This window comes from Strix uralensis, chromosome 1, assembly GCF_047716275.1.
Source record: "Strix uralensis isolate ZFMK-TIS-50842 chromosome 1, bStrUra1, whole genome shotgun sequence".
Classification (NCBI taxonomy): domain Eukaryota; kingdom Metazoa; phylum Chordata; class Aves; order Strigiformes; family Strigidae; genus Strix; species Strix uralensis.
This window is the reverse complement of record NC_133972.1, coordinates 113,105,747-113,129,695: the sequence shown is the minus strand read 5'-3', so window position 1 is coordinate 113,129,695 and position 23,949 is coordinate 113,105,747. Positions and strand designations below refer to the sequence as shown.

Here is a 23,949-nt window from a genome sequence, read left to right as displayed (position 1 = left end):
AATCCATTGATTTTGTTTGCAGATTTTCAGGCGTTATTGGTTAGTTTTCAAGAAGGCTTCCAGTAAAGGACCCAGGAGGCTAGAAAAATTTCCAGATGAGAAGGCAGCGTATTTCAGGAACTTTCACAAGGTATGTCATGCCTTTCTTGAGAACTGAAGCATTACCTGTTTATCATTCTTCACTGAGAAGATTGTGTTCTTGATATGTCTAGTTTGCAAACAATACATTGAGAATCAGGTTGCAATCCTGAGACTAAAAGCACAGTAAAACATCTGTAAATTTCAGTGATGCAGGTAAGATAGCACACTTTTTTCTCCAGATGAGCACAAACCCCCAATGTGTGTGAAGTGACAGACTGATTTTTTTCTTTAAACATTAGTATTTTGGAAATGGGTAAAATTGTCTGCTTAATCAAATGCTTAACCATTAGTTTTTAACTGAGTATTAAACACATTCTGAAAATGCTAAATGCCTTGATTGTAATGGCGACACTGGTTGAATATGTAACATTTTTCCCAGATATCTTCAAGATTTACAAGCTCTGTCAACAGAAAGGATTTTTAAAGGTAAAAATTCAGGATTCACTGAATGAGATTCTCCCTTCTTTCTCTGTCACTATCACTTCTGTGATGAAAAGCAAGATATTCAAGCCCGGGTTTTTATTTGTCTTGTAAATTGCTGTTATCAGATCCCCAAGTCAGTCAGTAGACTTCAAATTAGCTAATCCTAAAATAGGGCAGGGTTCTGTGCTTGTACTATTGTCTTCTATCCAGTCACCTTCAGCTTTATGTCAATCAATGTTAGATATTACATTAAAACTGGCAAGTTGAAACACAAAGATGACTTAACCCAGCCCACATAGCAAGCAGGGAAAGAGTGTGGATGTAAGTCTAGATCTCTTGAAGGCAACTCTGATGCTTATTATCATGAAACTACAAATTATCCTTTAAGTTCCAGTAACCTTTTGGTGTCTTTAAATGAAAAAATATATATAAAAAATAGCATGCAATTATCCTGTGAATATTTTCTAAGAAAAAGAGCCCCAGTAATTTCATATAACCAAAAATCCAACTTCTGATCTTATATTGGTATCCAGGTTTAGGACTGAACATGTACTGAACATGTACTGTCAACATGACTGTTGACACTTTCACTGAGTTACCACAATGGCAATGTTTACTCCCATGTGTAGGGGGTCCACACTGAGAAAAAGTGATTCTTCTCTTCAGCATAAATTTCAAAAAACATTTACTTTCAAAATGTAGCTTAATGATGGGTCTTTAAAAGGATTAATTGGATGGTTTGGGCTGATAGCTGTGGTGGGTTGACCCTGGCTGGATGCCAGGTGCTCACCAAGCTGCTGTATCACTCCCCTCCTTAGCAGGACAGAAAATAAGATGGAAAAGATATGGGTCAAGATAAAGGCAGTTTAATAAAGCAAAAGCAAAGGCCATGCATGGAAGCAAAGGAAAACAAAAGATTTATTCTGTACCGCCCATCAGCAGGCGATGTTCAGCCACTTCATGGGAAGTAGGGCTTCAGTACATGTGGCAGTTGCTCTGGAAGACAAACGTCGTAATAATGAATGCACCCCCCCTCCTGCTTTCTCTTAGCTTTTATTGCTGAGAAGATATCACATGGTATGGGATATCCCTTTAGTCAGTTTGGGTCAGCTGTCCTGGCTATATCCACTTCCAAGATCTTGCCCATCCCCAGCCTACTGGTTGGGAGGCAGAACTTTAGAGAGAGAAAGAGTCTGGATGCTGTGCAGGCACTGCTCACCAGTAGCCAAAACATGGCTGCGTTAAGAACACCTTTCTAGCTACCAATACAAAGCACAGCACTATGAGAGCTCCTGTGGGGAAAATTAACTCTGTCTCAACCAGACCCCATACAATAGCTGTAGTGATGGCTGGAATTCCAAGGAGTTCCCTTATCTGTAACGTCTGCATGTATTAGCAACAGGGCAGAAGGATGACTGTGGAGCTTTGGGGGGAGCTTTTGTGGGTTTGTTTGGGTTTTTTTTTAATTGTTTTTTGAGCCTGTTATTGCCTATAGCATTCTTTATGTGTAAAAGGACTCAGGAACGACTTTATATGTTGCTTCTCAACTGTTGTCTTTGTAGAAGAATCATGTGGCGTGTAAGAATTGTTTGAGAAGCTAAAAAAATAACATAGATACAGATGCAACTGCATGTTGTAGTATTGATGGAAGTGTGGCCCTTTGCATGTAACATAAGCAAATAGAAGGTGGGGTGGTGTTCTTTTTTATCCCTTTTTTTCCTCTTATTCCACTCCTTGGGGGCAGGGAGGGGGAAGAAAAAGAAATGGAAACTCTTTCCTATTTAAAAGGATATTGGGTTTCTGGCTGTAGAGAAAAAAGAATTGTATCCATTCACTTGGATTATACCCATTTTTCAAATAAAGTAATGAAATCAGTTCTAAAGTGATATTATCAGCAAATAAAAACACTGAATCTTATTCTCAGGCTTGTTTGTGGTTTTTTTTAGGGATATTTTATTATTTCATAATGATTATTCTTCTCAATTGCCTCCATTCTGATAAATGAAATAGTGGTGAAGTAGATGTGCATGGGTTGTGAATAGTCATCGAGCATCACTATTGAGGGAACAGTGAAGGTCATTACGGGGCAAAATATAGTTATTTGATAGCTGATCTTGCATCAGAATATCCTGGTTCTCTTTCTTTCTTTTCTAGAGCTGCTTATTGCTTTGTTATGTTTTGAAGTACTTCAAAATTCATGTTTATTGCTATCCAGTGCAAACTGTTAGCCCTGTTTTGAAATTCTCTGTTTCCTTATTCACTCACAAAATATAAGGAGGGCATCTGGTGTGCAAAGTTGAAGAAACGAGACCTGGTGGGTTTTAAGGAAAATTAAATAGAAGTTGCAAGCCAGACTTCTTATGAAAGGACAGCACACCTGAAAGAGTGAAAGGCTCTGATCACACACTAATATTCATGTAAGAATATGTACATTGACTCTGAGATCCTTATTCCTGTACAATCTCTTTGTAACTAGTAGAAAGAAAGGGGGTGGTGCAGAGAGGGACTCAGAATGTACTGGGACTCTCTAGGAACTCTCGTCCTTCAGACCTTTAGATCAGTCTAGGTTACCTTTGGAGGAGGTCTAGGAGTAGCATATAGTCTTACTAGATTGTACTGTGCAGATTCTCAAGTTTCTTGTGAAGTTGCAGGAGAAAATTTTACCTCTCAAGTGGAAACATAACAAAAACTAATACCTTTGATTTATCTGCATTCAAATCAGTATCCAGGATCACAAACAATACCCCAATATAAGTAACTCACCAAGATCTCCACTTTTCCATGTTTGAGCTTGAAATGCAGCTCAGATCAAATTCCTGTTTAAGGCACTTTACCAAGATGGCTATGTATCTCCTATACTTACGTAATAAACCTGTGTACTGGGCAATGGGAATGATAGAAGGAGCTAAAAAAAAAATAAAACCCAGGACTGGTAGCACAAAGCTAAGAGAATTAAAAATACAGATTTTCTGGTTTACATATGCTAAATAAATATTTATTAATGAGCAAATAAGCTGACCTCTTTAGAAACTGGACTCCTCCACCCCTCCCTAATATCTGGACAATATGTGGGTTTATTTGTTATTCTGTAATTCTCTAATGCTGTTGTGTTTTGGTGGTTTTTTTTTCCTAATAATTTTCTTACTATAAATAACAATAATGACATTAGTTCTTATAGACAAGTGCCTCCTGACAGTAACAGTGAATATTACATTCATTAGTCGAAACATGACCTCATCTGTTCATTCTAGTTTCTGGTATCAAATTAAAACTTCTCATTACTGTAAGTTTAGATCATTACACCCTTGCTTAGGTAAGTTATAGCTGGACTGTTTTCCCTTGAACATTCATTGTAGAGGTTGTGCAGAACAGCTGTGTTTACTCCCATTGCTCCCTCTAAAGAGGGCATAAAGTGGCAATAGCTCTGCACCTGTCCCAGAGGTGGGTATGTTCTTGGTAGCTGTTCCTACACTATCAGAAAAGGCCAAAACCAGACACCACAGCTTTACCAACTTAAAAGAGGGCATAAATAACAAGCTTTCTTATTTTTGTTAAAGAAGATAAAAGATATGTAAGAATTGAAATTCTTTCAGGCTTTGGAGGCTGCTGATCCAACAGTACCAGTGCCTATTACCCATTAGGAGTGGCTTGCACAGGAGCATTACAGGAAGTCAGCATCACTAAGTAGCAGCATGAAGGTTACTAGAAATGAGAGATCAAACTTCAAAACCTGAAGCGTATCCAAATAAACTAGAAAGCATTACACAGCTGCCCAATTAATTGTTAAAACAGAATTAGAAAGAGCAAAGTAGAGCTTGAAGAGCAACTAACCAGCAGTATAAAGGAAATGTTCAAGAAAGAGAGTAGAAATGAGCACATTTGCATTGGGGTTTACTGTAGAGGAAACTGGCATGCTCTGGTGTGGGTATGCAAGGGATGATTCTGCAGAGATATCTCTGTATTATAAACTTGATCATAGATAATTTGGCCCCAGCTACACAGAATGGTCACTAGCAAAGTATGGAGAACCTATTCACTCAAGACCCCAAAGAGAACTTAAGGGTGACATAGCTGAATTACTAATGGTAGTCTATAAACTCCAAAACGGGAACCAAGAGATCTGGATTCTTCCATTCCTTGTAAAATTTCCAGTTCCATTAATGCATGATTCTCTTTCACTAATAAGGTAAATTACCATCACACAAAGTGAAGGTGGAGTGAGTTGGGTCTGTCCCTGACAAGATATAGCTGTCTCAGAGCAAGAGAAGCTTGAATCTGTCAATGCTGGCATGCTCACCCTTCAAATAAATAAATAGGTGATGTCTGGCATAGAGTTGAAGACTTACTGATTTAATCTTCCCAATATGAGAGATTGTTCTGTTAAGATTGTGTCAACAGCTGCTGCCTCTAAGGCTTCAAGTTTTAAGTTAGCAAGATTAAAGTAGGATAAGACTTTTAGATTTTTTCGTTATTTTTTTTTTCTGTTATTATGTTCAATTATGATGTGCTTTATATAAATGTGCAATTGCAAAATAAAATAAATTGCACATTTTAGCAATGACATCTGATAGTCAAAAATATATATGGAACAGATGGTCTTAAGCACATGTTACATAATATATTTCCACAGAAGTAAATAATAATCAAGAAAAATAATAGCAGTAGCCTTCTAAATGTAATCTACTAAATTAAATTTCTGGCCAGGGCCACACAAAGGGACCTACATTACACTGTTTCTTTCACTGCTTGATTGTCCTGAAGAAACTCGTGGAACGCTAAATACTAGTTTCAGAAAATGGTGATTTATGTAATGCAATCCCAGTGATTTATGACAAGTTCTTATATCAGCTACAGTGGTTTCTTGAACATCTCTTGGCAATAAGATCTCCTGTGCACATGCATGCAAAAGCATACACTCAGAGTTTCTGTAGTGTGTTCATAGTCCTGTTTTGTAAGAGGAAGGAGGGGGGAGGTTCTTTTTGTGTTTAAAAACTCAGTATGCAGGAACAATAAGATATTTCTTTTTCTACAGCACAGTTGCTAGTCTCTAATTGAAATGGTCTTAAACCATGAGGTAGTTATTCACTTCAAAATATTTCAGGATAAGTGAATTCCTGACAACTTTGAAAAACACTAAATTTTGCGACAGTCATCTATGTACTAGCCCATACTATTCTCAAATATAATTACAACTCTAAAATGAAAAATAAAAATATTTACATATGGTAGCATTATCATAATCCACATAAGAACTTCTCTCTGATCGTTTCCACTTACTCAATCACCTTTGGGTTTATTTTTTTCTCAGTGTTCTCTGGCCACTGCCAGGTTGCCTAAATAAAGATTCTTTTTGCTAAAGAAATGTGAACTAACCTACTGTTTATTCTAGTTTAATCCAACAGTCCTGCTTTATTGTGGAGTATTTCAGCCTCTTGTGTTGCTCATGTTCACTACAAATCAGAAGTTATGCAAGTCTCCTTATGGACCTCTATAATCTGGGATGCTACTATTACTACTCATGATGTTGCATTGCTTCTCAGGTGCAAAGGCATTCTCAAAAGAAGGTTGGGTAAATGTCTATCAAAATGTAATTGTTAGGCTTGAGTTTTTGCACTTTTTGTGATAAGATATAACACTTGATTTGCATCCAAATTTGAATATTATTTGAATTCCCCTTTCTAGCTTTTTTTTTTTTTTAATAATGTTTATGCGTTCTGGTTTTCAAAATCTGAAATTTAATCCTGTCTGGTTTTGCTGTGTTGACCATTTTGCTTCCACTGTTAGTTGATCTAAACTTCCTCAGTAAGTCTTTATTTTCTCATCTGGTTAAATTCACTTAAAAATTCATATTAAACAAAAGCTAAATACAAAGACCTTATGAAGATCTGGTCACATTCACAGATACTGGATTTTTACTTTGAGAACAATCCCAAATTTAGACAATTTTGTCCTTACCCTCTTCTCCCCCTATGCTTGTTCTTTAGAAGTGAGATCATATTTTATTGCCCAAAACTTCTTTCTGAAAATTTCAAAGTAGTGATCTCAGTGTAGTATTTTCTTAGGAGCCCAGTGAATGTGTGTGACTGTTAGTTTTGAATAATATTTTGCAAATTTTTATACGCAAAGAATCAAGAATTTAACAGTTATTTTTTGTAATTCTTTGCTCTTTGAGGTTGAAAGAGGTGCCCAAATGTACTTTGTGTGTTTTTTGCACCCTTATTTTGCTGAGTCTTCCAAAGCAGAGATAACTAAATTTTCCTGAAAACTATATCCTTATTTTTCCCCATTTTGACATGTAATTCTCTTCAAATATTTGTTTACAACACTTTCAAGTAATATCTTGTCGTCTAGCAAAATCATCTATTTGGTATGGGGAGGTTACAAAGGAGATTGCTTTCATGAGCAGCTATTACTTGAATGATGAGATTAAAATGAATAATTTAGTAAAATGACTTAGTTCTGTACACCAAAAAATAAGATTTTCAGTAATTATCAGATCCCTCTTAAAATATAGAAGTATCTGAACAACGTTCAGAGCAAGCATTCTATGCACCAAAAAGCAAATTGCAGGAATAATTGGAGCTGTGGTGGTAATAAAGCTAATAGAGTCTGAGCACATCAAAGGGCAGCACGCAAACTAAAAAAAACAAAATCTCTTTCAACAAAGATTTTATTAAGGCAGTAACATCTTCTTTCCTTAACAATGTAGTGAAGAAATCTACAAACTGAGCATTCTGACAGAACTTTGAGCTCCTAGAAGCATGGACCTAAAATGCTTAAATGACCCTATGAGTCTCTTCCTGTGTAGGACTCTACTCATCCTTCTAAACCTTGAAGGCACCCTTCTAACTCATCCTTCTAACCTTGAAGATTATTAATTAGAAGTGTCAGTTCACAGGGTAAATAAAGAAGTGATGTCAGTGGGCGACTTTGAATTCCTCAGCAGTGACATCAGTGGCTGAATCTAAGTATCGAGGGAACAAATGATGGGAAAAGTAAAGATAATATCTTAGTCTCTACTGGTAACATAAAGCAACTCCAAGACATCTTAGTGGTGGTTCTTATATGAAGATCCATGTACACTTTAAATTCATAGCAGTACTGGAGTGCATGCACAGTTTTGCAGCAAAAGGGACACTCTACTCTTAAAAATCAGCTGTTTAAACAGGAGCCTGTATTCCCATTATATTAAGTGTTAAAACAAGCTGGAAGACTGAACTTTTTACTGTAAAAAATATTATTGGATAGGGGAGGAACATTTAAGCATTTCAGCAGCAGGGGGAAAAAAAAAAAAAAAAAAAGGAAAAATACTTTTATAATGTAAGGCTTCCAAAATGTCATTGACCCATAGAACAAGTAAGGTTGAAAGGGACCTATGGAGTCCATCTAGTTCAATCTCCTGCCCAAAGCAGCATCAGTCAGATCATATTGCTCATGGCCGTGGCCACTTGGGTTTTGAATATCTTCAGAGATGGAGGCTCCATGACCTCTACAAAGCTAAACGTGAAGTCCTGCACCTGAGACCTAATAGCCAAAGCAACAGAAGAGACTGGGACTGAGTGGCTGGAGGGCTGCTGAAAAGGCCCCAAGGGTCCTGCTGGGCAGTAGCTGAACCTTAGCCAGCATGTGCCCTGGCAGCAATGAAGGCAAACCATGTCCTGGGCTGCCTCAGCAGGAGTATGGGCAGCAGGCTGAGGACTCTCAACTAGGAAAGCTCCCCCCTGCTGAGTGCTTGTAAAGCCATATCTGGAACATTGTGTCCAGTTGTGGTCCCCTTGCTGCTTTATCCAGGATAGACACTGAAAACACTGAGAGGGTCCAGCAGTGGGCCAGTGAGAAAATTGGAGGTAGGAGAACCTGCCATATGAAGAAAGGTTGAAGGAACTGGGTTTGCACTAGTGAAGAGAAAAGGCCTGGGGGAACTCTAATCACAGCCTTCCAGTTTTGATGAGGTGACTGAGGTGAGAGTCAGAGGTGCTCTCTTCTCAAGGATGCACAGGGGAAGGACAAGAGGCAATGGGCCAGAGGTTGCTTCAGGGTAAATTAGCTGGACAAAAGGAGAAAAAAAATATTAGCCATGTGAACAACTAAATATCAGAGCAGGCTGACCAGAGAGGTCAGTATTTCCTCACTGGAAATCTTATAGACCTAGCTTGGCAGGGCCTTGTATAACCTTATCTAAGGCCATGCTTTGACCAGATGATCTCCAGGGTTCCTTCAACCTGACTTCTATGTGAACCATGAAGTATGTGTCATTAAAGTTGCTATAAGCTCTTGATATATCCCTGTGCTGCATGTATTGTGTCAAACTGGTCCTGCCATCTCCTGAGTATATTTCAGTTATTTCTAGTGATGGAAAAAATATAATCATCCTAGTGTCTCTTAAAACACTCCCAAGAGATTTTTTCTTTGAACTCCTTTAGTGTTATTGCTTTACAGAAGAGAACACAATGGTTTGTGTGTCAGTTATGTATGTTCTGGTTTTGCCATGAAAATCTAGCCATGTTTTGGGAAAGTTTAAAGCTTTTGCAAACCTGTATTTTGTGCATGTTTGTTAGAAACACTTCTGACTTTGACAGCTGAAATGTCTCATGTCATCTATGAAGCTTCGTATATGATGGAAATTCAGATAATTTTTTCTCTTGAGTAATGTAATCTATTCCCTTCAGTTCTTTCAGGGCTAAAGCCTGACATTCACTCTAATAGCTACTTGTCATTTCTGAAGACTAGTACAGGGTCAGGTGTTTGAGATGAGATCATGGAGCCGTTCTCTGTATGTAAATCCTCTGGCACCTAGGTAACTTGGGAAGGAAAACTGTTGAATTGAAACTTAGAGAAGAAATAGACCAAAAGTTAGAGCGTGAGAGAAAAATAAAGGAATAAATGCTCCAGCACACTATGAAAGCACCTCATCAATTAGATATCTGGGAGAAACACCAAGAGCTTCTCACAGATGGAAAGCTGGCTGTTGTAGAACTTAACATGAAAAATGCTAAAGGGAAGAATTGGATGGGAAGATAGTGAAGAAAGTGCATATCATTAATGACTTTGCACAAAAACAAGGAGACTGGTACAGAAATAAAAATCTCACAGTAAGAGAGAGGTGGACAAGGAAGCAAAGAGTATGGATGTAGTTTGTCTCTTCAGCTCAATTATATCTGGGGCAAAGAGTGCAGCAAGACAGATGCACATTAAGAGAAAGCAAGACGGATTGTTCAGATTTTTGCATCAAAGCAAATTGTTCTCTGATAACACTACCTACGTCATGTTTCAGCAGGTGGGAGGTGTGCACTTCTCAGACATTTCCCAGGAGTGACACGTTCTGAAATAAGAAGACCCTGTGTTTGGGAGTGAGGGTTTCAGTACCAGGTACCCAGGTGAAACTGGGGGATAGGTACTTCTGAGAAGAGAGACTGGAAATAAAGTCTCTGAAGGAGGTGTCCACTGGTCTTTGGGGAGAGATCAAGAACAAACAGTTGAGCTAGGATGGGCTGGGCTGGGCTTTGCTATGGAGATTTGCACTAACTAAGCTCCCCCTTTCAATGCAAGTATTGATAAGCTGAATCCTGGATATCTCAAATTCAGAGTGGAATTTTAAAGGACATATTTTTTGCTTTCATTTTTTTTCACCATGCAGTTTCTTTCTTCCTTCCCTGTCAATATGATCCATGCCTCTCAGAAGTGAGGAAGGTGTGAAAATAAATGAATATTTGTGAAACGATCTGTGTGTAATATATTTGTGTGATGTCCATTATGGAAGAACCCTGAGAAAAACCAGGGTGTAACCAGTATACCATTAAGTCAGAAAAACAGTATAAAGATATGAAAATCAAACATAGTTTATAAAGCCTCTATTTAACAGAATGGTATTTATAATTTATTCTGGCTGAAGTGAAAAATAGTTATAAAAAATCAAATGTAATCATATAATTAAGACAATGTGTATCATAATATGTATGGAAGGGGTGCCAATAAACATAAAGGTATTTATTTGTGTTAACACACAGAGATCAGACCCAGTGGGGCCCACCACCATAGAAACAACAGGAAAAGGGTGGACTGGACCTATTGAACTAGTAGTCAAAGTAATACTTAAGTCTTCCTTTGGTAGCCTTCAGCACTTGACTGCATTTGTTATTTTTTCCAATATTGTGTGTCTATTCTCATTGTTTAAGTGTAGAAAGTAAGTATACTACATAAATAATAAAAGCTCATGATGAAAGTTAAAAACCTAATTATATAGCCTGCTGTTTATAACACTAGTAAAGAAATGTTATGTGAGGATATTTTTTTTTCTTAATGACAAAATTTTCCCTTGAAGCTACTCTGAATTGTGTCTGTGTTGTTGGAGGAATGTTTACCATTTTGATGTGGAAATGGGAAGAGACATGGTGCCTTGTGCAATAGCTATAAAAGGAAGCAGACAGGTACAACCATCGTGTTATGGGGTACCAGGGAGGACAGACAGGTTTGTCACTGTAATTTACTTTCTCTTAACAACAGGAGATGTAATATAATAGCTCTTATGAGTACTAGGTTTCATTTAAGGTTTTGGTTTGCTTATAGTAAGGGAAGCTTTGCAACGTAAATAAAGAGCAATTTATTGTGAAACTTGGCAGAAACCTATCTAATTTTTACTTCTTCATTGAAGGAAATTTGAAATTCAAATCACTGGCTGATGAAGGTTATTAAAAATACATTAGAGTTGAAAATGTAGCTGTATGTAATTGTCATAATAGATATTCAAAATCAATTTATCCCCAATGACAGTTAAGCTAAAAGAATTTTAAAATTATCAACCTACAAGTTTTAGTTAATTTTAGAAGTAGATAAAGTGAAAACATTTCCAAAAGTTTGTCAAAAAATTAAACCTATTTCTTTTAAAAAAGATCCTAAAAGAAGGGTTAAATTCTTGTTCAGAATCTTACCTTTTCTTTTTCAAATTACTGCATGCTATTACTTCTTTTTTTTTTTTTTTTTTTTTTTTTTTTACCCCCTCAGGATCTCTATTGCATTTTTCTCTCTTTCACATTTTTTTCCTAAGGAATTCTGGACCACTTTGAGTGTATGTGTACACACACATGTACAGGCATGTGCTGAATTTAGGTTAAACTCATAAATTTTCTTTTTATATCTTTTTTCATATAGTTGATGTATTTTTCTGATTAGCATCAAGAACCTCATAGGTGATATGGTGCTGTTAATATTACCTTCAGAATATCTGAGATGCCTTTAATATATATGTTTATATTTAAGAACAGCATCAAAATGCCAGTTTTGTTATTGTTGGATTGGGATGGGGTTTATTTCTGAAGACACTGAGGCATATTTACACCCTTTAAAAATTAACGGGAGTAAAGTTTTCTAAATAATACTGGTTTTGTGGTGGGTTTGTATTTATTGTTTTAATCTTTTTAAAAAACAAAACAAAATAATAGGTTAGTGGATATCTCTGTGATTGTGCTTGTATATGTCCATGCATGGGCTTGTATTACTTGCTGTTGTCCACAGTCAGCTATGGGGCAGAGCCCCCAGCTGAATCCTGTGCTTGTGTGCAGCTTCATGACCCTTGGGATCAAGTTAGAAGAGCCAGGAATGGGGGGGGGGGGGGGGGCAAAGATGATGATGAAGATGATGTCTCTTCTCCTTTCCTGGCTAATGTAATTTCTGTTTTTTTGAATACAGCTCTTGATAGTTCAGCAGATACCCAGCATCTGAGAGGTCCTTAAAACCAGCATCATGAGGTGCCTCTCAACTGTGATTTTTTTTTCCCCCTGTGAGTGGTACAATGGAAGTAAGCCAGCCTTTCTCAGCTAATTTAGACCCAAGGCTTCCCCATGGCTTCAAGATCTGACTAAAGGAAGCTGCAGCCTAAGTTGGAGGCTTTCACCATTTGAAAGGGGTAGGAAGGGGAGTTAAGCCTAGGGCTCAGCCATTGGCATAATGTACAGCATAGATACAATGAAAATAGTTTATGTGCATTGAAAGCCTACAGTTACTTGTCTCCTCTAACACTCCTGACCCACTTTGTCAATGCGGTGGGAGATTTCATAGTTAGGTTTATACCTAGCAGTTTAACAGAAAGAATAATATACCTATCGCTTACTGCATTTAACAAAGTTATATTTTGTAAGCATGTCTTTGCTTGTAATTTGTTTTCAAATGTAGTCTGTGTTAATAAACACTTATTTTTAATTGAGTTTATTTAACAAGATAAGTTTGGGAATTATTACAGGTCAGCCAATTTAAATAAACCAAGCGGAAAATTTAAAGGAAAAATACATTTCTCCTTTTCTTTTTCCTTGAAGATCAATAACATATTCCTTTTAATCAACCAATACCTTTGGGCTGAAACTAGAAAAGGTCTGGGCATAATCATGTACTTTGAGAATGTTGAAAGTGAAATTCTTAGAAATTGAAACAGCTTCTAACTGTCCAGTATATTTTAGTAGCCTCATAAAGCTATTAAAAAAATCATATAATAATCTAATTCATTTACACATGCATTGTGAAGTATCCTTATTACTCTACTTGGATAATTAAACTACATTAATGGAATGCCTCATTTTGTTTCTCAGGCATAGCACAGTGCTACTGTTTGCATACCTAGTAACCATCAGGAAGTTTGATATTGAAAGTATCTTTTTTTTTTTTTTTTTTTTATTGTAGCTGAAATTTGGAAAGATAATTGGGAAACTTATTTTATTTCAGTTGTGATGCATCTTCCCTCTCTGCCATCTCTCTAGTGTGGTGTTATTTTTCAAGTGTGAACCTGGGTTTCAAATGAGAGTGCTCTTTTATTATTAAGGCACTAGTTACTTTAAATTTTGTCAATGCTCACTTTTACAGAAGGCTCAGGTTTTTCCCTTTTTTTTTTTTTTAATGCTATACTAACACAGTAGTCTGACATTCAGTTTGCACATCAAAATGAAAGGTCAGATTGGAAAACATATTTCAAAGGTTCTTTAGGATAGTGAGAAAATGGGATTGGGGAGAACTGGGATTTTTATATTACAAATGACTGTCTATAAAAATACCCTTTGAAGTGTGAAGGCATGTCTTTTTCAGTATGTATTTAAAAATCCTAATTAAAATGTTTGTTAAAGGAAGAGGTCCACATACACATGAACTGATCAAATTTTAAGTATTGCTTTAAAACACCAGGATACCAGCCAAAACCAGAATAATCCAATAAGATTAGGCAGCAGTTCAATCCTGGCAGTATTACAGCAGTGCATTTTGAGAGAAAATAAAGGAACTTGGCTTGGCAAAACCCTTACTTCTTTGCCTATTAGAGGTAGGTGGTATGACTTAATATGCTTATTCTGCCCTGATAGGTTAGATTTACAGACACTGAGAAACAATATAGCATTTAAAGTGGCATAACAAAAGCTAATCAAGTAAGTTTGATTTCCATCCTTAATTTTTTTAGATTTCATTGAGGCAAAGTGAAGAGTTTGTAAGTGCTTATGTGGTAAGTGGGCAGTTAGAATACAGCATGAATCTGGGTACCCATGTCGTAGACCATACAAAAGTCAGTAATACTGTTATTTAGCAATACTTAGCAATAGTGAAGACTTAGAGAAAAGAGGGAGTTGAGGTGAAGATTCAGATTTTCTCTTTCTTTTTACATTTATTAAAATTTTGAGAAATTAAAAGATAGTTATTTTATTTTATATTTAGTCTAAATTTACATAATGTCATCTACATTCTCCAAAAATGCTGAAAAAATGAAACTTTTTAATTTTTTAAAAAAAATCTCAGTTTTATCTGGAATTCCATAAGAAATTGTTCAGTATCCCTCTTCTATTAGACTTATGCATATTTCTTCCCATCAAACTTCACTTTCTTGGCCTGACATTACTGGCTTGTACTTAGCCTGATTTATTTTTAATAGATACATTCATTCTGTCACTTTTTGTTTGTTTGTTTTTATTATCTACTTTTTCAGTTAACAAATAAAATTCTTACTGCTGTTATAGGTGTGGGTTCCATTTAGTGCTTAGAGGAATGAACATTCACTTGGTAGCAGTTTCTTAAAGCCTTATTCCTCTGAAATAGCAGCTGGAGACCTGTCCCAGAGGCGTAATGTGGAGGTTGATATGCCAGTCTTTGGCAAAATTCCTGAAGAGTGTTGTTACCATAACAACTCATCTTCTTCCAAGGATAAATCTGCATGCAGAGATGGGGAAAACTCTTCTGTTTTCTTTGTGAATTGGTTTTGCTTTTATGTGATCCATTCTTTCACTTTTCTGATCTTGGGATTTCTCTTCTCCCTTCTTATGTTCCTCTTGTAATCTTTTAAGTTTTGCTATTCTTTCATGAAATAGGTTTCTCATTTCTCTCTGCTTCTTAGTACTTTTTTACCTCAAGTCTTGGTCTTCAGTCTCTTGCATCCCCTAATCCTATTGTTGATTGTCATGTGCTGGTTTTGTGCAGAATATGCTGAAGTCAGCAAAATGTGTTTAATTTTAAATACTCTAAATGCCTAATCCCACATGGGTTTGCCCAAACCTGTAAAGGTCCAAATAGCCTTACAGATCTGTTAACATCCCTTTCTTAGACTCACAGGTTAATTCAGATGTGAATGAGCCTCAGGAGGTCTCTTGTCCAACTCCAGCTCTGAGATCAGATGTTGTTGCTCAGGGCTTTGTCCAGTTGGGTCCTGAAAACTTCCAGGGACAGAGAAAGCCTCTCTAGGCAGCCTGTCCCACTGCTGGGCTGTCTTCAAGGTGAAAACCTTGCTTCTCATCTGCAGCCTGAACATCTCTTGTCTCAGTTTATGCTCATTGTCCCTCTTCCTCCCACGAGGCACAGCTGTGAAGAGCCTGTCTCTGTCTCCTTGATAACCCCCCTGCAGGCACGGGAGGGGGGGAGTTGCTGTTACATGCACCTGAAGCCCTCCCTGCTGCAGGCTGGAGTAGCCACCATCCCTCAACCTCTCCCCACAGGCCAGGTGGTCCAGCTCTGGCTGTCCTGGGGGCCCTCTACTGAACTCACTCTGGTTTATCAATTGCACTGGGGAGCTGAAACCAGACCCAGTATTGCAGATGTGATCTAATGAGTGCTGAATAAAGAAGAAAAGTCACTTCCCTTGATGGCTGTGCATCTGTTAAAGCAGACCTTTGGCCAGTCCCAAAGGTCTTTATGCTTTTCAGGCAGCACACTGCCTTATTTTAGGAGCCAAAATCACATGAAGCTCTGTCTGAAGTGGTAACAAACCTTCTACTCTGTGGCAATTGGATTTAACCATGTAAAAGGAGACACTGCTAACTGCAGAGAGGATGACTGAAAACTGAGCTGAAAGGAGATGTTTTGTCTCTTTGAGATACTCCTCTCTCTAGTCCTTTCATCTGCAATGGGCCAGCATCTCCTTTTTTCCTTTTGCAGACTGGCAGCAGCATTCAGAGTAATGTTAGCATATTGGTGCCTCCTTTGTCCTTTGCTTGCTATGATAGTTAATGTAACTCTTGCTTCTTATATTGCTCATATTGTTGTCATGCTGTTTCTAGTTTGAGGTAGTTCTCTATGTCTGGGCATCATTCACTAGAGTCCCTGCTCCTTGCCACTGTGTTGGCTTTTGCTCTGTTACATTACTGCTTGTGTGATATTATACAACAGATGGTAGTATGTGGGCCATTATTAAGAAATAAGAGGATGAACAATTACATTTTTTAGCTCTCTCTTCTGCTCCTATTTTTGCTAGATAGAAATTAAATGACAGGAAGGTAGTGTGCAATGCAAAACAGAAATCCATTTATGTAAATTCAGACCTTTTCCTCTGCCCAAGCAATTTCCAGGACTCTGCACAGTGGAAATAACATTCAGTAGATGGAATTGCAGAATCATTTCCCTCCCAATTTCATATGGGAGGCACGCGCTTGGAAGAATTCAAGGAGGATATAACCCAGAATGGAGCACTTGAGATTTTATGCATGATTATTGTGTTTTTCATCTTTTCTGGACCTCCTTTCTTACTTAGTGTAGAATTGTATTTTTTTTGTAGTGATAAAGATGTAATATGTGATTTGGAAGTAATATTTCTATAGTTGTGGAAGAATTATCTGATCTATTTAAACATACAATTTGGGCACTAGAGCCCTAGATGTGTTAGATACATATAGTCTTTACATGTCCATGTAACACAAAAGTGGATAGCGCAGATTTTTAGTACAATAAGCAAACAAGTAAATGTCCAGTGTAGGTCAGTGATGAAGTATGATGGATTCAAGAGAAAGTGTATTGAATTGTTCCTAAAATCCTTCCTCTCTGAGAGAACTAAATGTAATTTCAAAGAAAGTAATCAGAAAAATGTCAAATTATGTTGACCATTAAGAAGCAATGCGTCTTAAATTAAGTGTATTTTGTAATTTAACAGCCTTTCACATCTAAGAATATAATGAAGATGCCAAAAAGAAAAGAAAACAACAAAACCCCCAAACATTTTAATGAGTAGGTATCTCAAGTTGCATTGACAGTGACTGTATTGTCATATAAAATATTTTGCTAACATAATGAAAATATGATTTTGTAATTATTTCCTGTAATTTATTTAGTCAACAAATGCACTTTCAAAAAGAAGTCTATAGGTTGCTATAACATGGGTCACAGAATCCTAGACAGAAAAAAAGTGGGTGTCTTTCCCATGTAAAAATAAGCTCTTCACATAGATGAGTTGTTATAGCCAGTGCTGAGACTGGGGGAGTGGGAGAGTTCTGAAATGTTGTGTCATGACAGGTAAGGGCTAAAGATCAAAAGTTTGTTACTAGCAGTCTATTATCTAATCTCTTCTGGCTAACCATAGGTAACTGTCCACTTCAAAGGCTGGGTCTACTGTTCAGAGGTTTTATTTTCTATATAACAATCCTGAATAATTTCCTTGATCATCAGCCTATGCCTGGGTATCATGCCTGGATTTAGGCTGTTGCTATCTGCCACTGCAGACCATCTTGTGTTAGTAATTTTCCTGCACTTGAATTATTTACTAGAAATCAGCAGCGTGACTTTACTGAAATTAAATGATGATTGGTTTAGCTAGGGAAAAATGGAGTTAGACTTCTGAAATCTATCATGATGTTTTTCAGATCTTTCCCAAGTCTGTTGGCACAGAAATGCACTAAAACTAATATAGACCAATCCTTCAGTGTTGTAACGCAGTCACCTGGCATCAGGCAATGCTTGGACATTCTGACAGGGAGTAGGGAATTGAAGCGATTTGGTATTAGCATCAAGTTTAGGATCTTCATGCAGAAAGGTGACTTCAAGTTCCTGTGAACCTCTCAGGATACAGATGATTATCATGAGATATACGATAAGGAATATCTTCAAAGAAGTGAAGATTTTTTTTTTTTCTAAGTGAGGACACAAGCTCTCTTCTTCCTCTGATCCTCTCATCTTTTTGACCACATAACATAAATTTGTTCACTGTTGGTTCCTTTAGAGGAGTCCTTTCCAGCTTTTCCTCTTGTTCTTAAGGTTGATGATTGTTCTATATTTTATATATTTACTTTCTTTTGAAAAAAAAAGATAGTAACTTTTTTATACAGTCATAATATAGAGAAGCAGCTATTTTTTTTTTCCTTTTTGTTCTTTTCTTTTTTCTCTCCTTTTTTTTTTTTTTTTCTGGATGATTAGTCCACCCAGATGTGGCTAGTCAACATTTACAAGGTGATGGTCATTATTGATTTTACTATTCTACATACCAGTTACTTAAAGGAAGCAAGCAGAAGCTCTTTTTAGAAAGCGGTGCTATGTTTAGATGAGGTGTTATACCAACACAAAACAAGTTTTAAATTTTGCACTTATTTGCAGGCCAAAATAAAGAAAAACAATGAGGATGAGAGGAGGTGCACTGCATTACTTGAAGCAATATTTGAATGATTCTTAGGTGCTCTAGATATATAAACAACAGTGGCAGAAATGTATCTATAGAGTCTTTTACATTCTTGTTCAGTGCTTGATGTATAGAGGTTTTGCATTTTGGTGAACAATTGGAGATTCACCCAAAGAAACTGTGTACAGATCAAGTGCATTTCTTTTCAGCTGTGCTGATGTGGAATCTTTGAGGTTGTCCAAATTCCTGACTGAGAGGAAGCAAGTTACAAGAACCAACACTGATGGGTAGCCTTAAGACCCTGGTGCAAGCCTAGCCTAGTTTAATTTTGCAGGAGTGTGATGCTGCCTTTACCAATCCTAGAAATTATCTTACCTTGTAGCCCCTCAGAGTTATGTCCTTTTATCAAATATTAACCAGAAGTGAATGAGTTGAATGTCTCTGATACAGCTATGTCAACCCTCCACCACCCCCCCCCCTCAATAAAGAAAAACACTTTTAGATATGAAAAAGAAGTGGAATAAAAAAATCTCAGCAAAGAAAAGTTTGTTATATATAAGTTAAGTAACTATTCCACATCTTTTCCTCAACCAGTGTTCAACTGTCATTCTAGAAACAAGTAAAATGGTTTTAGGATATAGGAAAAGATCAAGAAACCAAATAGAATTAAAAAAAAAAAGCAATGAAATGTATGTGTGGGCTGCTGAGTGATGGACATATGAGGCAGGAATTATTGATGAGGAGTAGGAGAACTGAGAAATGGACCAGGTGCTAAGAGCCCCTAACGTGTACCACACTAAGTGCCATATGGAGTACTGCACTAAATGATAGCACCAATGTCTAGTAGAGAAAAGAAAGCCTAAGTTAAAATACTAACATTAGTGAAAAGTTGTAAACTACATAATCATACCTTAATACAAAAGGATCTATTTAGCCTACTGGAAGAAATTGTAAAAGATAAGGATTGGCAAGAAATCTATTTGCAAGATCACTCACTAAACAGGTAATATTAGGGATTTTATTTGTTGTTAAAGTTCATTTTGTTCTAAAGGGATAAAAATGGGGGAAAAATAGGAAAAATTATTTTGAAAGTTTTTGTTGGTTTGAGTTGTTTTTAATATTACCAAAGTTTTAGGAAAATATAATTCCACAATGAGGATATTTCCATATTTTTTTGTGGGAAGTCTAGGTAAGACTCTTACATGTGTAACAGCACATTAAATTTTCCCTTTATTCTTTTCTTCTTACTGGTACAAGGTTACAAATGGTCTAGGTAGTTCCAGCATACTATTTGGTTGTTGTGAAGAACAGCAATGTTTTCAATGAACCAGACTGTATTTTGTCAACAAGTCTGTTATGATACCACAGAGAGCAAGTTTTGGTATAACATTCCTGGCTTAAAAAAGTAGAAATGCCTAATGCACTACTCATAAAAAAAGGGCTTTTTCTTTTTGGTAAATTTTCAATTTGATTATTTTAAAACCTTAAAGTTTGCAAAGAGATGGTTTAAATTATTTCCAAAAAGTTATGGCTTTTTTAGGATTTTTTTGTCTTTTCAGTAGTTTTGATACTTTTTTCCCCCTTTAAAAAGGTTTGTTTATTTATTTAAAAAATAAAAGTTTAAACCACACTTTTAAGAATCACTGAGATAAAGCAGTCTGGTTGCCAAGGCAAAGTTCATTTTTCCTTCATACAAAATAATATAAACTCCTAGGTGTTTATTTTTTAATTGCAGATATTCGGTGAGTAGAAAAATGACTCATGCTTCATTGGCATTAAACCCAGAATTCTGAATTTGATTAACTTTGATTCTCTCGAACAGTAGGAGGATAGAATTTCACAGTATCATTACTCTTGCCTCTATCTTTCTGCTCTGATTGTGGAGGGAAACATTCAGTACAGTTTCAAAAGATGAACATGGAAGCAAAAATTCATATCTCTGATATTAAAAATTACATAACCAATAGAAATACTCAGGGGCTTATTTGATAATACAGCCCCTCTTGTTGCTAGTATCAACTCGTGTTTCTGAGATGTTAACTGCTGGGGTTTTTTTCTGTCAAGCTGTTGACTTGCCCAAGAGATAAGACTAGAACTGCTTCTTCAACTTGTATATGATTTGGTATACATGAGCCGGCAAGGTGCTCTTGCAACAAAGAAAGCTAACGGTATCCTGGGCTGCATTGGGAGGAGTGTTGCCAACAGATCGAGGGAGGTGATCCTTCTCCTCTATTCAGCACTGGTGTGGCCACACCTGGAGTGCTGGGTCCAGTTCTGGGCTCCCAGTACAGGAGAGATGTGAACATGCTGAAGAGTCCAGGGAAGGGTCACAAAGATGTTGAGGGGGCTGGAGGATCTCTCCTATGAGGAAAGGCAAGAGTGCTGATACTTTTTAGCCTGGAGATGAGAAGGCTCATTCATTATATATTCATCAGTGAGTATATTCTCTACACCTGAAGGGTTTAGACAAGACAGAGCCAGTCTCTTTTCAGTGGTGCTCAGTGACAGGACCAGAGGCAGTGGGCACAAACTGAAACACAGCAGGTTCCCTCCGAATATCAGGAAATGCTTTTTTACTGTGAAGGTGACCGAGCACTGGCACAGGTAGCCCAGGAAGGTCGCTGAGTCTTCCACCTTGGAGACATTCAAATGCCTTCTAAACATGGTCCAGACAACTGGTTCTAGGTGATCCTGTTTGAGCAGGGGTATTGGACCAGATGACCTACAGAGATCCCTTCCAACCTCAACCATTCTCTGATTCTATGAAATTTGCTGCTTTCTCAGATATTATGATGGGACTGAGTGCTAAAGCTCAGTTACTTTTTTCTCTTTTTTGTTATTTTGCCCAGTAAAATTAGTTATTTTTCCTAACTTCTGTATAAATTCCCCTTATCCTCAGAATATTATGATTAAAACAGTATTATTTCCAAGAAAATCAGTTCTTGTAAAACAAAGTATTTCAAGGAGAAAGAGATATTTTTTTTTTTTTTTTTTTTAAACTGGCAGAAATATTTTGGCTACCCATGTTAAACCATTAAAGCATTTGACAACGAAAGAGGTATCTCACAATATCTCATGATATTTTGAAGTATGTCCATTTCTGTGGAGAGATGTACACAAGAGGAATGTGATTTCTGTGTGAAACTATGAATGGCTAAAAAAAAAACTTGCTTTAAAGAAAGAAAGTGAAAGTCAGGAAGTTTGAAAGAGGCAATTCATGTAACTCTTTGCCTATCACATTGGAGTTATAAGAAGTTCTGTGTGTCTAGGGAGACAGTATGATTCCAGAGACAAAGGAAGGTTGCAATGTGTTTAAAACAAAGCCCCTTTTCCTTGTATGGAGACTATTTTTCTTCACTTGCCTTGCATTTTGTTCAATCAAATCTCTTGTATGGGTACCAAAAAGCAGCATGTCAGAATTAGGTGATGTTTTCATTGTCTCTTTCAGACATTAAATTCCCACCAGCAAATAAAATAAAATTCTGTTGTTTGTTCATTTTGTGCTGACAGTATTCCTAAGTGTGTGAATGTTATTGCATAAAAATTGTTCTGTCAATATATTAAATACAACAAGCTTAATGTACTGATCAAAAAGAGAATGCATAAAATCATCTTTTTAGACAGCTAGGTATGGGTCCCCAGTTGTCTGTAGTTCTATTTTTAACAAAAATTACCATGAAAGTTATGTAGCTTTGGTGCCAGGAATGTAAGTTTTTTGGATCTATTATCAAACTTATTAGCTTTGGGGGATCTTTCAGTAATCTGTAACACTTAAATATTAAGAGAAGAGTAGATCTCTACTGTCTGAGACAGGCTGGAAGAAGGCTTAATATGCCCTGTTGTCACTACTCAGAACACTTCTATTTCCTTCCCTGCTATTCCAGAAAGAGAAATCTCCCCTTTTTAACATAACAAGATTTAAGGTGTTTTTTTTTTTTTTTTTTTTTCTGCATGGTGTGCACAGGCACACATGCACACACATGTAAAAATACCACTCTCTGTTTCATTTGCTTGTGTTAGAATCACTGGAGTTTTTTTCTTCCTATTATTGTTTTCCCTTTCATATTGCACTGTGAATTGTCTTTTTGAACCTTTGAGAGGAAGGCTATGTGCATCTTTAAATTATTTTAAAAACATAAATTCTCTTTAGGAATAACCTGGACTTTTTTGTGTCCCAGTTCTTTTTAAATCTTTTGCTCTAATATCCTCGTCTTATTTAGCCAGAGCAGTAGATCCATATCTTCCCTGCCTTCTGCTTTGGGCCCTTCAGGGTCTTCAGAATTCAGTAGTGACTTCTAGATTTTGTATTGTTCCTTCAGGGTTTGAATTCTAGAGTCTGCACTCTTCTCTGCCTACTAATGCTTTTTTTTTTCCCTTTTATGGAATTTCCTTGAGATTAATGCATTGGGTAAGCCATAGGAGCCCTCTCACACACTAGATCATTAGCATGCATAGATCAAGGAAAATTAACAGAGATTTTAGTCATTCCTTTAATGGGACAGTGGTATCTGTGTTTTTCAGCCCTTCTCTTTCCCCTACAAGCAAAAAATAGAGAAACAAATGGATTGTTGCAAAGCCCTGAAATTCATGGCTAAAATGAAAATTGTGGGGGATTAGGAACACAGTGGCAAGGCAAATGTTGCACCTGTGTCCAAAAAAAGGCCAAAAGATCAACCTGGGGAACTACAAGTCTGGCAGGCTCGCTTCAGCCCATGGGAAGAACCATGGAGTGAGTCCTTTTAAAACATATTTCTGGGCATATGAAGGAGAAGATAGTAATGTGGAAGAGGCAGCATGGATTTACAAAGGGTAAATCATGCCTTACCAATCTGATAGCTGTCTACGATTTGGGATGAGGAGAGAGCCATGGATGTTGTTGGGTACTCAACTTTAGCAAGACTTTTGACATTGTCTCCCATTATATTCTTATATGCAAGTTGGGACCTTATCATCTCGGTGGGTGGATGTCTAGATGTTGAAAGGCTGGTCAGCTAGTCAGACCCAGAAAGTCATGATTAATGGGTCATACTCTACCTGAAGATCAGTAGCAAATGTAGAACTGCCGGTGTCTGTACTGTGACCTCTCTTGATTAGTATTGTATCAGGAACCTGGAGAAGGTAATGAGCATGCACTCACCAACTGTGCAGCTAACAAATTGGGAAGGATCAGTTGATATGCTTTTGGTAGTCAGGCTACCTTCCAGAGACCGGAACAGGCTGGAGGAATGGGCTGATGGGGACCTTATGAAACTGAATAAAGGCAGATGCCAGATCCTGGCCCTGGAACAGAGAAGTCCTTGTGATGGCACAGGCTTGGGAGCAGCCCTGTGGGAAGGGCTCTGAGGGATGGTGCCTCAGCCAGCAAAGATGGCCAACACCCCAGGTCTCCTCCGTGGGCTGTATGAACAGGACCATGGCCAAGCAATACAGGGAGTGATTATCCCCCTCTGTTGAGCAGTCATTAGACCACATCTAGAGTACCACATACAGTTTTGACATACCTATTACAGCAAAGATTGACAAACTGGAGTGAGTTTTGTGGAAGGCTGTCA

General features: G+C 37.2%; 1 protein-coding gene across 1 annotated transcript in view; it reads left to right on the top strand.

The window, feature by feature from the left end:
- DOK6 (docking protein 6) overlaps positions 1-23,949 on the top strand; it is a 269,235-nt gene that overhangs the window by 100,898 nt on the left and 144,388 nt on the right. The window contains exon 2 of the mRNA XM_074877431.1: positions 23-130. Within this exon, the coding sequence (XP_074733532.1) occupies positions 23-130 (108 nt within the window). The remainder of the gene's footprint in view (positions 1-22; positions 131-23,949) is intronic.